This window comes from Borostomias antarcticus (genome assembly GCF_949987555.1).
Source record: "Borostomias antarcticus genome assembly, chromosome: 15".
Lineage (NCBI taxonomy): Eukaryota > Metazoa > Chordata > Actinopteri > Stomiiformes > Stomiidae > Borostomias > Borostomias antarcticus.
In genome coordinates, this window is record NC_140248.1 from 18,646,827 (window position 1) to 18,660,557 (window position 13,731).

General features: G+C 42.6%; 3 protein-coding genes across 4 annotated transcripts; all 3 read left to right on the forward strand.

Moving 5' to 3' along the window:
* Positions 1-1,163: 1,163 nt before the first annotated feature.
* igbp1 (immunoglobulin (CD79A) binding protein 1) lies at positions 1,164-4,266 on the forward strand (the record flags this gene model as incomplete). 2 transcript variants are annotated; one of them, XM_084449722.1, is made up of 6 exons in its annotated part: positions 1,164-1,375; positions 1,907-2,215; positions 2,427-2,622; positions 2,715-2,794; positions 2,915-3,024; positions 3,169-4,266. In XM_084449722.1, 6 exons carry the CDS (start codon positions 1,164-1,166, stop codon positions 3,315-3,317), a joined length of 1,056 nt encoding a protein of 351 aa, XP_084305848.1. In that variant the 3' UTR covers positions 3,318-4,266. The 2 variants fall into 2 exon arrangements, with proteins under 2 accessions (XP_084305848.1, XP_084305849.1); XM_084449723.1 differs by having other exon boundaries at positions 1,193-1,375; positions 3,172-4,266.
* Positions 4,267-5,796: 1,530 nt separating this feature from the next.
* Positions 5,797-6,945, forward strand: gjb1a (gap junction protein beta 1a; the record flags this gene model as incomplete). Its single annotated transcript, XM_084449677.1, has 2 exons — positions 5,797-5,824; positions 6,209-6,945. The coding sequence occupies 2 exons, from the start codon at positions 5,797-5,799 to the stop codon at positions 6,943-6,945; spliced, it is 765 nt and encodes a 254-aa protein (XP_084305803.1).
* A 5,260-nt stretch (positions 6,946-12,205) lies between these two features.
* Positions 12,206-13,276, forward strand: gja2 (gap junction protein, alpha 2; the record flags this gene model as incomplete). The annotated part of the gene is made up of 1 exon (XM_084449676.1): positions 12,206-13,276. One exon carries the CDS (start codon positions 12,206-12,208, stop codon positions 13,274-13,276), a length of 1,071 nt encoding a protein of 356 aa, XP_084305802.1.
* Between the last annotated feature and the right edge of the window lie 455 nt (positions 13,277-13,731).

Sequence of the window (13,731 nt, forward strand, 5' to 3'; positions counted from 1 at the left end):
GACACAATGTCTACAGGTGCTTTCTGGAAGCATAGGCTGCGTATTGAAGCTGATTTATGATTTATGATTTATATTTACGTGACACAAGCAGTTGATTTTTTTGCAGTGACAGGGCTGTTACCTTCTTGTGTCGTGTAGCAATAGTGTTCTTACAAAAAATAATAATAAAGTTGTGCAATGATATTGATGCTGTAGCCTAAATCCTGGTGGGAAATAATAATAATAATAATAATAATAATAATAATAATAATTCTCAAGAAAACTGCTGTGACGTGGAGGGGTGGGGCGCCCTCCACGGACGCCCAGCCCAGGGGCCCACACACACCCCATAATCCGTCCATGGGTGTTTGTGTGCATGACAATCAAGTCCATGGGGAGCACCAGAAGACAATATCATGTGATACTGAAGAAGCTTTAGAGGCTGAAAATGAAAAGAAAGAAGAAGAAAAAACACTTGATTGGGCATTTTACATTATTTGATGAAGCTATGCCTAAATTAATTAATTTTTCTTTCCCTCTGATGAGATTTTAGCCCCTTTCGGGACTGCATTATTAGTTGGCTGTAGTAATGCAGTCCCGAAAGGGGCTAAGGAGATCTATGCCCAGTCAGAGCACAGTCAGGTCGTCTTGGGATCAGCATTAGCAGGATCCTTTATTGTAATCTCAGTGTGGGAAACATGTTGATTGAATCAATGAATAGTTGAAATCAATCTGACAAGTGAATTGGGTCAATATATCAAACTGAACGGTGCGAAAAAACATTTGACGCTCCATCAATTTAGCCATGTAGGCCTACATGTATAGCTACATGTATCTGTCCGTCTGGTGGAACCAGGCAAGGTCCAGCCTGGCTTATGTGCGTGGCTGGCTTGTTTCTGTTCAGGACTGGTAGAACGGAAGCTAGCCATGCCACTGAAGATAGAACTGCAAGTCAACAACACGACGGAAGAAGGGAGGGAAAGAGGGAGGAAAAGAGGGAGGAAAAGAGGGAGGGAGTGACAACCGGACATTTGCTATTTTTGGTGCGCTGGCTTACAGCCATGCACAAAAATGCTGCCCCACTCTGGACGGACGTCGGAGCTATTTGCCTTTGCTTTGGACAAAACGGGACGAACGACTAGTCTACGGAAGCCGTTAAGACTGAGGAAAACATTGCTGCGAACATGGCAGCCGCCGAAAGCACTGTTGTGTCTCCAAATTTGGAGTCAGAACCGTTGAAATTGTCTGAATTATTAGATCGCGGGTGGAAATTGTACGAAGAGGTGGATAGTACTAATGAGCCTACTGGAGCAACCCATATCCAGGATAAAGTCAGGCGTGGAATAATGCAACTGGAGGAGGCGTCGAGAATGGTTGCCCAGCTCGATTTGTTCAGGTAACGCTAGCTAGTGCTAGCTAAAGCTACGATATAGTAATCTAGCGTAGCTACTAAATTAGCTCGCTAGGATTGCTACAGTACCAAGATCGTGTAGTTAGCTAATAGCTAACATTAACTGTTAGCTAACATCAAGCTTCCAGCTATCGACATGTCATTAGCAGCTACAATCTCGTCAACACATTTTAACACAGAATTTAGCTATCTAACGTTTGCTCCTACAGTTGCTAACTCACTAACTAGCTAATGTAGCAACGATTAACTAGCCATGCCTCCGCTTTCCCTAAATGCTAGCTAGCTGATTAGATAGCTTGATGGTTAGCTACTGCGTTTTGTATATCTAGACATGGGTGGCTAACGTTAGCCTACTAGCTAGCATTCTCCTTGACTGGAGATGTTAGATAATCATCACTAACTTAGTCATCACTCACTCATGCCTTGTTAGCTAACCAGTTAGATAACATCAGCAGTCTATTTTAGGGTTGGAATCAGTCAGATAGATAATCTTGATGATGTGTGCTTATGTTTCAGTCGCAATGAAGAGTTGGAGGAGATGGCAACCACTGATCTGAGGTACTTGATGTTACCTGCACTTCTGGGAGCTCTTACCTTGAAGCAAGTGAATTTGGCCAAACGACTGGAGCAAGTTCAAATGGCCAGAATATACTTTTTGGACTTCTTGAGAAGGTGTAAAGAGTATAACATTTCAAAGTTTGAACTACCCAAGACCAGTGAAAATGCATCTGGGACGTCAGATGAATCAGAAAATGGACCCACAACCGCCCCCAGACCCCCAGACCTGTTTGCAATGGCAACTCAGAGACAAGCAAAAATAGAAAGGTCAGAAATTCAACTCTCAACCAGTTCATATAGTTTTTAATTTGATATTGACTCAGCACAACTTATAACCTGTAGATTATTATAGTGTGTTAAGTTATTCCAACAGACATACAATTTGGATATTTCATAGTGTTAGATGTACTAATTACTAGAACTGTAAATTGTTTCAACTGCACCCCAAGTAACCAAGTCTCTTTTAAAAACGGTGTAGATACAAGCAGAAGAAGGTCACAGAGGCCAAGTTGTCAGAAGTCAAGGCAGCAGTGGACAGCGGGCGGGCAGATGAGGAGCTTGTCCGAGACCTCTACCTCCTCAATGTGAGGAGATGGATTGCCATATCCCTGGAGGAAATCGAGAGTATCGACCAGGAAATGGAGATTCTGAAGCGGATGGATGTTCTGAAACGGGTAGACCTCATTGGATTTTTTACAATGTCATTTGCGATGTGATTCATCTCTGGGTAAATGTTATACAATGTGTTTTCTTTCTCTGTTCGTAGACTTCGGCAGAGCCATCACAAACCAAACACAGGCCACCTATGAAGCCCTTCATTCTTACCAAAGATGCTGTACAAGCCCGGTAGGCATTTGCTCAACAACTCAAATTTTTCTTTGAGGCGTCACCACTCAAGTTCGTTTCTGTCAAAATTGTTATTTTGTCTTACACGTAAACAATCATGTATTGTTCTTCTCTCTGCAGGGTGTTTGGGGCTGGCTACCCCAGCCTGGCTACCATGACAGTGGACGACTGGTATGAACAGCACCGGAAGAAAGGTCTCCTGCCTGATCAAGGAATTCCACAGAGTGCTGGTGAGCTCAAACACGCGTGTTGCTCTAATCATCATAGCGACACCGATTCTGATTGGTCGGTTTTAATGTGATCTCTGAAGTGTTCAGAAGAGTCGTGAGTCTGTGTCATGTCTGAGTCATTGTCATTATTGCGTCCACTTGTAGCAGACCTTGATGCGGAAGAGCGAGACAAGGAAGAGAAGGAGAAGCTGGTTGAAAACGATGATGAAGAGGCTTTGCAGAAAGCCAGAGACTGGGACAACTGGAAGGAATCGCATAGGAGAGGCTACGGGAACCGCAAGAACATGGGCTGAGAGAGGAGGCTATGAGAACGGCGAGAACATGGGCTGAGAGAGCGCATCTCCACTCACAGTAACAGTGCCAAGCCTGGCCTGCTGTGTTCACCCCCTCTCAGTCACTGAAATAAAAGATACGTTCAAGCCACATAATGCTGTACGTGAAAAGATGGCCTTAAAGATAAGGGAGGTTTATACAGTACGAGACAACCGGTTTATAAGTGTCTGTTTTTTTTTGTCTTTTTATTCCTGTTGTTGTTGCATTTTTCATTTGTATCCATTGATATAATGTCCAGTTTCCATTGATAAGCGACCTTTAACACAATAGCCCACAGTGTTCTTATGTGCAATGGTGTCCCTGAGAAGATTGTTTGGGTCTATTCGAAATAGAATCATATTAATACAATAGCTTCTCCAGAGCAGAGTGAAAGTAACGGGGATGCAATTCAACAAAGACCCACTATGTGAACTGTTGCCATGGAAAGGTGGAACAGTAGCCAATGGAAAATTGCTATTAATGTCATCAGACTGGTCATGGAAAGGTTAGCTAGCTTGGAATAAAATAAATTATAGTTGGGACAAGAGCCCATTTGTAAGACAAAGCAAAAAAACAAATGGTCAAATTGTACACAATCACATCCTGGTGGTTTTAATGCGCTTTGCGATACTTGGTAATCTATACATTCTGGTATGATGCATGCTTTTCCTGTAATTAAATTCTAGGTAAATTTTTTAATAGTTCGAAAGACTGTTGCTTACAAACAATTGTTCCCTTCCTCGTAAAGTTGCAATTGATAAATGCACTTTTCACAAAGTTTTGGAGGTGGTGTAGGGGAAACCCTGAATGAACCTGCCAGTGAGGACTGGGTGATTCACAACAAATCATTGCTGTTCTGTAAATCAAATTTTGTTTCCCCCCTAAAGTATACTATTCGCTTGTGAATAAAAATGAATAAAATAAAAAGGATTACCGTAGAATCAGTAAATGGGACTCGTCAATTGTTGCCCACGGCTGTCTATTCTATATGTATTTGCCTAAAATTATACTGGATAGGACCACTTAAAGCCATGGTACATGAAAATATTAGGATTTCTGTGAAGCTACTAGCTATAGCATACACTAACAGACTTTTAGCATTCTTTCAGGCAATTATTTGAGCAGTTATCTGATATCTTACTTTAATCTTTAATATTTGCTTCCTCAGTGTGGTAAGACTGTTGTGGTTTTGTACTTTTTATTCTATTGCGTCAAAAACTGCCCCCACTTCCCGTCTAGCACACAGCACAATGGGGACCGAGGGAAGGACTCTGTATCCACACAGATTCTTTCCCTGGCAGAGGGTAGGCGGATATTGAGGCGTTTGATCTGAATTCTAAAGGGGTCTGTTAGTCCTAGTAAAAGCAGCTATTGTATGTAAATTATTCGCACAAGGGCATATGACTTCTACAGTGCAGGGCAGTGGCTAGTGTGAGAGAAACAATTAGCAATGCAAACTCATCGTGTTCTTGTTCACAGGATCACTAATGGGAAGAAAAAAAAAATCAACCTAAAGTGATGTTAACACAGTTGTTTCTGGGAGAGTTTGTACACTACTTCATCTGAAGGTAAATGCCTTTTCTTTTCAAATATGAACCTATTGTCCAATTGTAAATGTATTTATAGTGAATAATTCAGTGTTTGGTTACTTTAAAAGCATAATTTATATCTCTTTTAGACATATGCAGATAATCGTTATCTACTAGGACTCTGCCTATTCATCAGTAATAACTGAACGTATGAACAAGTCGTAATTTGTAATGTAGCCTATATATTTTTCTGTTTGTGTAAATTAGACCTACAGTACATAACTACTGTGTGGACATTTTAGAAAATACATGGAGCACACATGACAGAATGCTGACTAAAGCAGATTTTTTAAACGTTTTCTTTTTACAAAATAATTTAACAAAATAATTTAAAACCTTCAACAAATTGTAGGCCATTCATTCTGGTCATCAGTATTTGTTTTACCATTGAAAACATTTCTCTTTTGTTAAAGTAGTTGGTATTACTGGCTATTGTCTTATCTTGCCATTCGGTCACTTTTGTGAACCACATAGACAGAAATGAGACGCATAGCATACAGTACATGATGCTGAATCTTTCACTATTTGTACAATATTATAGAAAGCATTACATAAACACACAGATCTTATGTTTAAATTATTTTGATGTCTTCACCATTCAGCTCTCTATAAGAGTGGTTATGGATTGGTTAACCATGTTGGTAGGCCACATCCACTTACCACTCTGGTCACATGGTGCAGATAAACCCCTGCCTAGTGGGTTTGGGAAAGCCAGTCAGTCACATGGTGCATAGTGCCAGACCATAGCCTGTCCCTCTTAAGTGGCCCACCAACCTCAGGGTGGGCATAGGGCTCACTTCTCCACTGGACGCACATCAATGTCCATGCTACGCCGGCGGGTCAACGTTGTCCTCTGCCCTGGGTGCCGCCTATGCCTCTTACACCCCCTGCTGAGCCTGGTACACTGCTCTCATGGTTCTCACGCTGGAACAAGGGGATATAAAAGATAGATCAGAAGGGTGGAGTTCCATGGATTTTTAAAAACTACTTTCAAACTTGAGAGTAAATCAAGGGCACTGTGATTTTTTGTGATTCTGGAAATTATATTTATGGACAGCTGTTATATCAGTGTCCTGGTCACTGACCACAGATATTGTGGCATTGCCTGGGGAAGCAGGTTAGAATAGTGGGCTATCAATTGTTTGTGAAGAGAATGTTTTCTAGTCAACTTACAATGCCTAAGGCAAAAGTCAAAAGAGGAAAGGACCTGTTTGGCAAAATTGCACCACAACATGATTATTTTTATATATTGTTACGCTGATTATCTTTCCATCTTTTTTCAGACCTGGAACCGAAAATGAACTGGGCGTCCTTTTATGCCGTAATAAGCGGCGTAAACAGACACTCCACGGGCATCGGTCGCATCTGGCTCTCCGTCCTCTTCATCTTCCGCATCCTGGTCCTGGTCGTAGCAGCGGAGAGCGTCTGGGGGGACGAGAAGTCCGGCTTCACCTGCAACACCCAGCAGCCCGGCTGCAACAGCGTCTGCTATGACCACTTCTTCCCCATCTCGCACATCCGCCTGTGGGCTCTCCAGCTCATCCTGGTGTCCACGCCAGCCCTGCTGGTGGCCATGCACGTGGCCCACCGCCGCCATATCGACAAGAAGCTCTACAAACTGTCTGGCCGGGCCAGTCCTAAGGAGCTGGAGCAGATCAAGAGCCAGAAGATGAAGATCACGGGAGCCCTGTGGTGGACATACGTCATCAGCCTGTTCTTCCGTATTATCTTCGAGGCAGCCTTCATGTATATCTTCTATATGATCTACCCTGGCTATAAGATGATCCGGCTGGTGAAGTGTGACTCGTACCCGTGCCCTAACACGGTGGACTGCTTTGTATCCAGGCCCACAGAGAAGACCGTGTTCACCGTGTTCATGCTGTCTGTGTCGGGGGTTTGTGTTCTGCTCAACATTGCAGAGGTGGCGTTCCTCGTGGGGAAGGCCTGCGGTAGACACCTGAGTACTGCTAGAGACTCTTCCATGGGAGCATGGATCACCCAGAAGCTCTGCTCCTATTAGCTCCAACAAGTGGACCAGACAGGCGCCTAACTGGGCAACCCACAAAGCAGATACATTTATCCCAGTGAAGAATGGAATCCTTAGATTCAAAATAATTCTGTTTACTGTATCCTTGAGAGAAATGTGTTTCTTAAGACCTTTCAAGTCATTCAGCTGCATGAAGCAGGAACTACACTGACTCGTCTTTTGTATCCTGTTGGATTTATATATTTCAGGAAATGTAAGAACAGTTGCCCTTGAGTTGACATGGAACACACTCGCTCCATTGAGAGAGAGCAAGAGAGAGAGAGAGAGAATCCTATATTCATACAAAGATTTCAGCATTTGATTTTCAGCATATAGACCTCAGATTCTGGTGATTATTAATTGTAAAAACCTGTTCATTCTAAAGCACTAATAACCATCGCACTTACAAAGTAAAATATGAAATGGGTTTGCAAACAAGTTGACCTGCTAATGACATATAGTATAAATGTCTGAAATGATGTTTTTGATTTATGAAGTTGAGGTTGAATTGGTTTCAAATGATGCCATTTGACACTGTGCAGTAGCTGCTCATGGTGATTCTTGCACTGTGTTTTGTTGGAAAATGTTTTGTGTGGGAAAGAATGATAACTTTGTTGTAAGTTTCTACTTTGCAAGGTTTGTAGCATTTTAGTTCATGTTGCTGCTGTGTACATATCATGATTTTAATATATTGTACTTTAATATATTTTGTATTATATTGAGTTTCATACAGTACATAACAGTACTGTAGCTAATAAACTTTATGATTCCTAATGAAAAATCCTGAACATATTAGTGATACATGCATGTTTATCTATTCACCCTGAGTGTAATTGAAATAGCGCATATAATCATTAATTTATGCTGTATTGAGGTCCATATCCTTTCTACATTTCATATATTGTCAGAGATTGTTTCAGTTACACAACTTTGACAACACCCAGTAGTAGTTGATATGTAAATTATATTTAGATCTTATGAATGAATGTATTAATGCATAATAATCGTATTAATTATGCCATTGTTTAACCCTGACACTAAATTTTTAACATCAGAGATGTTTTAAATATTGAGTTTTAAAGGGCTTTGATGGCACATTGGTAATCTCTAAATTAATGTCTTTAAAATTCATATGCATGTAATACCTCAAAAAGCCACAGGGAGGCAGCAAAAACGTCATTTACTAATATAAAGAGAACATAAAGCTGTGTGGCCTGTGGTCATTCAATGAATGTTAATATTATAGAATATTTACAGATGCTAGATTTATCTCAGAGCAGAAATAAAATTCAATTTAATAAAATCCTCATCTAACAAGGCGTCGTCTTTCTCCTAACTTCACAGGATGTGCTGTGATCCGCCAGGCCACCTGTGAAGAAACATCTGAGGCTGCCTGAGCAATTAAAGCCTCATACTAGAGGGTAGAGTGCATCCTGCCAGGTTATCAATAGCATAGCCTTGTGAGGGGTCAGTCTCTGTGGGTAAAGAAATATTCACTCAAGGGACAGCTGGACCTAGCAGGGCAAGGGAGAGGGCATTTCTCTTTTTCTGGACCATGTCAATACACACCATATATAGGGGGTGTATCAGGTGTGAGGTCTGCTAAGCAGGGAGATATTTACCAGCAATGAATTTCCTCTGTCTGTGACACAGCACTTACTCTATAGTAACACCACATTTGAAACCAGTTATCTGATCTGGCTATATAAAGACACTTTAAAGATGTGATTAGATATTTGGAGCAATTAACAATCCTTGTAGCTTGATGTTGTCTTATTTGGTCAGTTATATTTTGATGGTTTTATAAGAGGATAAATAAAAAAGAATTTTACTTATTTTTTGTTCAGTTTTGTCTCCCATATGACCCAGGCTACCACTGGAAGAGGTCAGTTTCTCCATACAAAGCCTTTCATCTCTCTGCTAGGTTAAGTAAGTATAACAGCGTTCTCCCTGTTTGGAAGGAGGTGCACTGTTGAATTCAGAACCACTATAGACACATGAGTACGTGCTAGGCACAGTATAACAACGAGGAGCTGATCCTCCTTTTCCCCCATGTCTCACGATCTCCCAGAGGCCTTGGAACGCTTCACCTTTCAACTCCATCTCAGCAAACCCATCAACCCATCAGCCCCCCCCCCCCTCTTTAGGTGTGATAGCAAAGCCACTCCCTTCAACATGAATTATATTTAGAGCAAAGCCACGCAAGACCAAAAACCACCCCCATTGGACTGCTCAGCCGCCAATCAGATGTACAGAAACACCACTTAAGTAGTGGGCTTGATCTTTCTCTACAGGGAGGGAGTTTTCATCCTCACTAGCACAGTGAAGGAGTGTGCTACAGAGCTCCCTACTTGGGCTAACTTTTTTAGCAGCCGTTTTTTAAGTAAGAGGAGACATTTATAAGTAAGATAATTCAACAAGTTGGAGCAGGGAGCCTGTGGGGTCTGGACTCCAGAGGGAACTGAAGATCAGCTGGCTGGCTGGGGTCATCACTGCCCAAGGACATGGCCTTGCTGGGGAGAGAGAAGCCACTGCATAGTCTGTAGCAGACTACAGCTGGATCTGAGATTCTGTTGAAAACAACATGAGCATAATAAGGTGGGTGTTGACACATACATACACAGACTTGCACACACTTTCTATTAAGCTGTTTTTACATTGTGGTGGCCGGCTACAAAAATATAATTATGTGAAAATAATATTGTATTTTTTGTATTTTTCTGTAATGGGGGTAGTCAGCATGGTTCACCAAAAACAAGTAGCTGAGATATATAATACGCACATCAGGCAATGGGTACTGGGTTAAGAATAAATCATAGTTTTTAGGAATAGGAACTATGAAAGACCCACAAAAAAAGAGGTATTTTAACTACAGCTGGTGTGCGGATTTATAGCTAAAAACTATCACCAAAACCAAGTCCCATGTGTCAGCTGAGGTTGATCTTAGATGGATTCCTTCCCCATGCCATTGTATTTCACATGGCCTATGAGCTAAGAGGAGGCCTTATCTTACCAAATCATTTACATTTCCCTTTAGTATTTTAGTAATTTAGGAGACAATCAATGACTTACAATAAGTACATTTGTCAAGAGTAAGCGAACCAACCACCCCAGCGCTACCAGCAGGCAGTGCTACAGAAAAGAAAAGGACGAGTAACAATATTTTAGGCCAAAAGTAATCACCTCAGACTCTGATCATAGGTTCAGCCCAATGTGGAATCAGTTGATAACTTTAATACAGTGTTTCCACTCATAACCCTGAGAAGGGACTAGTACAGTATAGTACACAGTATAGTACAGTATAGTACACAGTATAGTACACCCTATGTGTGTTGCGTCTCCGAGTTGCCAGAATTTGATCCTTAGTTTACACTGTCTGGCCTAGCAGGTGTCCCCACTGCTCCAGGGCACGCTCTACACATCGTCAGTCAGTAGACATGGGCAGCTGCGCTGACCTGTAATGTGTGATGTGAATGTATCGCCTGTACGCCATGTGATTGACTAGTAAGGGACCAATTAGGAGCAATGTATAATGATTCTAGAGCAGTGGTTCTTAACCTGGGTTCGATCGAACCCCAGGGGTTCGGTGAGTCTGTCTCAGGGGTTCGGCGGAGGTCAAGACACACACCCGACTCATGATTCGTGATGACACGCCCCGCTTGGCCATCATTGGCTGCAGGTGATCACGCTACATCGCTTGGCCTATCTGTGCGGCAGGGAATTTGGTGCGCTCAGTAGTCGACTTGTGACTGTCGTGATGGTACGTCGTGTGATTGTGAAAGGAACAGACTTTGTTGCGAAAATTACATGAGAGTGGCACTTGCCAAGGTGAAGCCGTGCATTTCTGAACTGGTCTCTGAAAGGCAACAGCAGAAGTCACACTGATTTGCAGTAAATATTCATTATTATGTTTTTGTTTTTGTGTGAAAATCATGTTTTGATGGTTTTGTTCTTTGAACACAGTGATGTTGATGCACGGTTCATTTTGTGCACCAGTAAAATATATACCTATGTTTTGAATTTGAAAAAATCATATTTTATTTTTCCAATTAAGAAGGGTTCGGTGAATGCGCATATGAAACTGGTGGGGTTCAGTACCTCCAACAAGGTTAAGAACCACTGTTCTAGAGACTAACATTAGTAATAAAAGTGAAAAAAAATATTAAAAAAAGTTACATTTGAATCTGAAAAAAATAGAAACCAGAAAACATCATGCAGAGGCAATGAATGATGACTGAGAATTTTGTCCTGTGAATAATACATCAGGGAACTGGGTGGTGGGTAGCACAGTGGTTAGAGCATCTGACCCGTGATGGAAAGGTTGCTTAGGTTGCTGGTTCAAGACCAGGCCAAGCCACTTGAGAACTACTCAAAACTAGTGTTTTCAGATTGACCAATTGTAAATCAAGGTCTCAGGGATAGTGAACTATATCATAGTATCACTAATGTAGTGAATCTAGAAATGCTACACATGATTAAGAATACCGCAGTCTACCATTGTAATAATTTAACATGACCCCTGGTCTTATCTGTCTGTGATATTTGTCTGCTTGATCTTTGAAGTTCCTCCTCACGGAAGTAAGAATCTAAGGATGGATAAACATCCTGCTGAAGCCTGAGGTGCATCTATAAAACATGGTCATATTTATTTTAAGATAAAAAATGGGAAAATCAGAAGATTTTATCATTTTTTATATACCTCAAGCATATCAAACTCAACAGGAACACTGCAAAACCATTGAACACAATTTCTAATCAATTAACTCAGGACAATACTTCTAAATATTCTCTCTACATGAAACCAAAAGCTGAATGTTGCATACAAACATAACAGGAGGAGGAGCTTCAAGGCATCCGTCTGTAAGAGGGGATCTAGTTAATGGAAACACTCTCCAACAAATAAAGCCTCTTGTATTTCTATGCCAAAACCAACAAAACTGATTGAGCTGGACATGTTAGTATGGCCACAGTTAAAAGGTTGGCTTTCATCTTCTCATGATGACGTTTGTTAATAAAAATAAATAAATAAAAATACTCCCCAGGTTTAATGAGAAATTGTGAACATCAAACTACCATCCATTATTGTACCGGTCCAAATCTCTTCCCGTCCAATTTGTTTTCCATCCAACAGTCATGTTTGTTTCTGTAAAAAAAAAAAAGAAAAAAAGAATTTATAGTTGCATCTTTTATCTCTGTTGTTTACAGGTTCCCATCTTGGACCACTCTGTGAGACCGAGCCTATGTGCGAGCCGCTATGGGGGACTGGAACTTGCTGGGGAAGCTGCTGGAGAGTGCCCAGGAGCACTCCACTGTGGTGGGCAAAGTCTGGCTGACCGTGCTCTTCATCTTCCGTATCCTGGTGCTGGGAACTGCGGCCGAGAAGGTGTGGGGCGACGAGCAGTCCGGATTCACCTGCGACACCAAGCAGCCCGGTTGTCAGAACGTCTGCTACGACAAGACCTTCCCCATCTCTCACATCCGGTTCTGGGTGCTGCAGATCATCTTTGTGTCCACGCCTACCCTCATCTACCTGGGGCACATCCTGCACCTGGTACGCATGGAGGAGAAGCACAAGCAGAAGCAGAAGGAGCTGGCCCAGCTGGCCATCGGCAATGACAAGCAGCAGCTGCTGCCGGGCGCCAAGGCCAAGAAGCCTCCGGTCCGAGATGACCAGGGCCGCATTCGTCTGCAGGGGGTTCTGCTGCGCACCTATGTCTTCAACATCGTCTTCAAGACTCTGTTCGAGGTGGGCTTCATCGTGGCTCAGTACTTGCTGTACGGCTTCGAGCTGAAGCCGCTGTACACCTGCAACCGCCCGCCCTGCCCCAACGTGGTCAACTGCTACATTTCCCGGCCAACGGAGAAGACCATCTTCATCATCTTCATGCTGGCGGTGGCCTGCATCTCGCTGCTGCTCAACCTGGTGGAGATGTACCATCTCGGTTTCACCAAGTGTCGCCAGGGCCTCCACTACAGACGGGCGCATGCCGCCTACGAGACCGCGTCCAAGGCCAGTGAAGCCGTTGCACCGTTCGTCCCAAACTATAATTACTTCCCTAGTCACCATCCAGCCCCGGAACCCTACCACTCCGACAAGTACAGCCTGACGGAGCCTGACTCAGCGTACCCCTACAACAGCAAGGTGGCTTACAAGCAGAACAGGGACAACCTGGCGGTGGAGAGGAATAGCAAACCTGAAGGGGGCGACACCAAGGAGCAGAGCCCCAGTCCAATTCTTGGGTCGCCCATGGAGAACCAGCGCCGACCCAGTCGATCAAGCAAGCACAGCAATAACAAGACCAGACTAGATGATCTGAAGATCTAGCGCCTTGAGGGAACATGACATATGTTGAAGAGTATCTCGTCTCAACCTGGCGTCCTCGTGATAAGCTTTACCAGGATAGGATGAACAATGTAGGCCTGGGAGTTTAATTTTGCATACCAGATAATTTACTTGAATTCAAGAAGCATTCTAAAGCGAGAGGTTTGAGTAGTGAACCTAGAATACAATGGGAAAGTGGCTTGTGCCAACTCCTAATATTAGGGACTACACCCAAGCCTACCCTTTTTTTCTCAAAACCTTGCCAGATGTTTTTATACGTATGCCCTGAAAGAGACTGCAGTTTGCTTGTTTTCTCCTAGTGATCATGAAACAATATTAAACAATGGACACTACTCTTAATGCCACTTTTAACACTATACTCTTAACACCAGGGCAAACGTGACTCCGCTCCCATGCCAGCAGAGACAAGGGTCTGGAGATGACTTGGAGAATACATC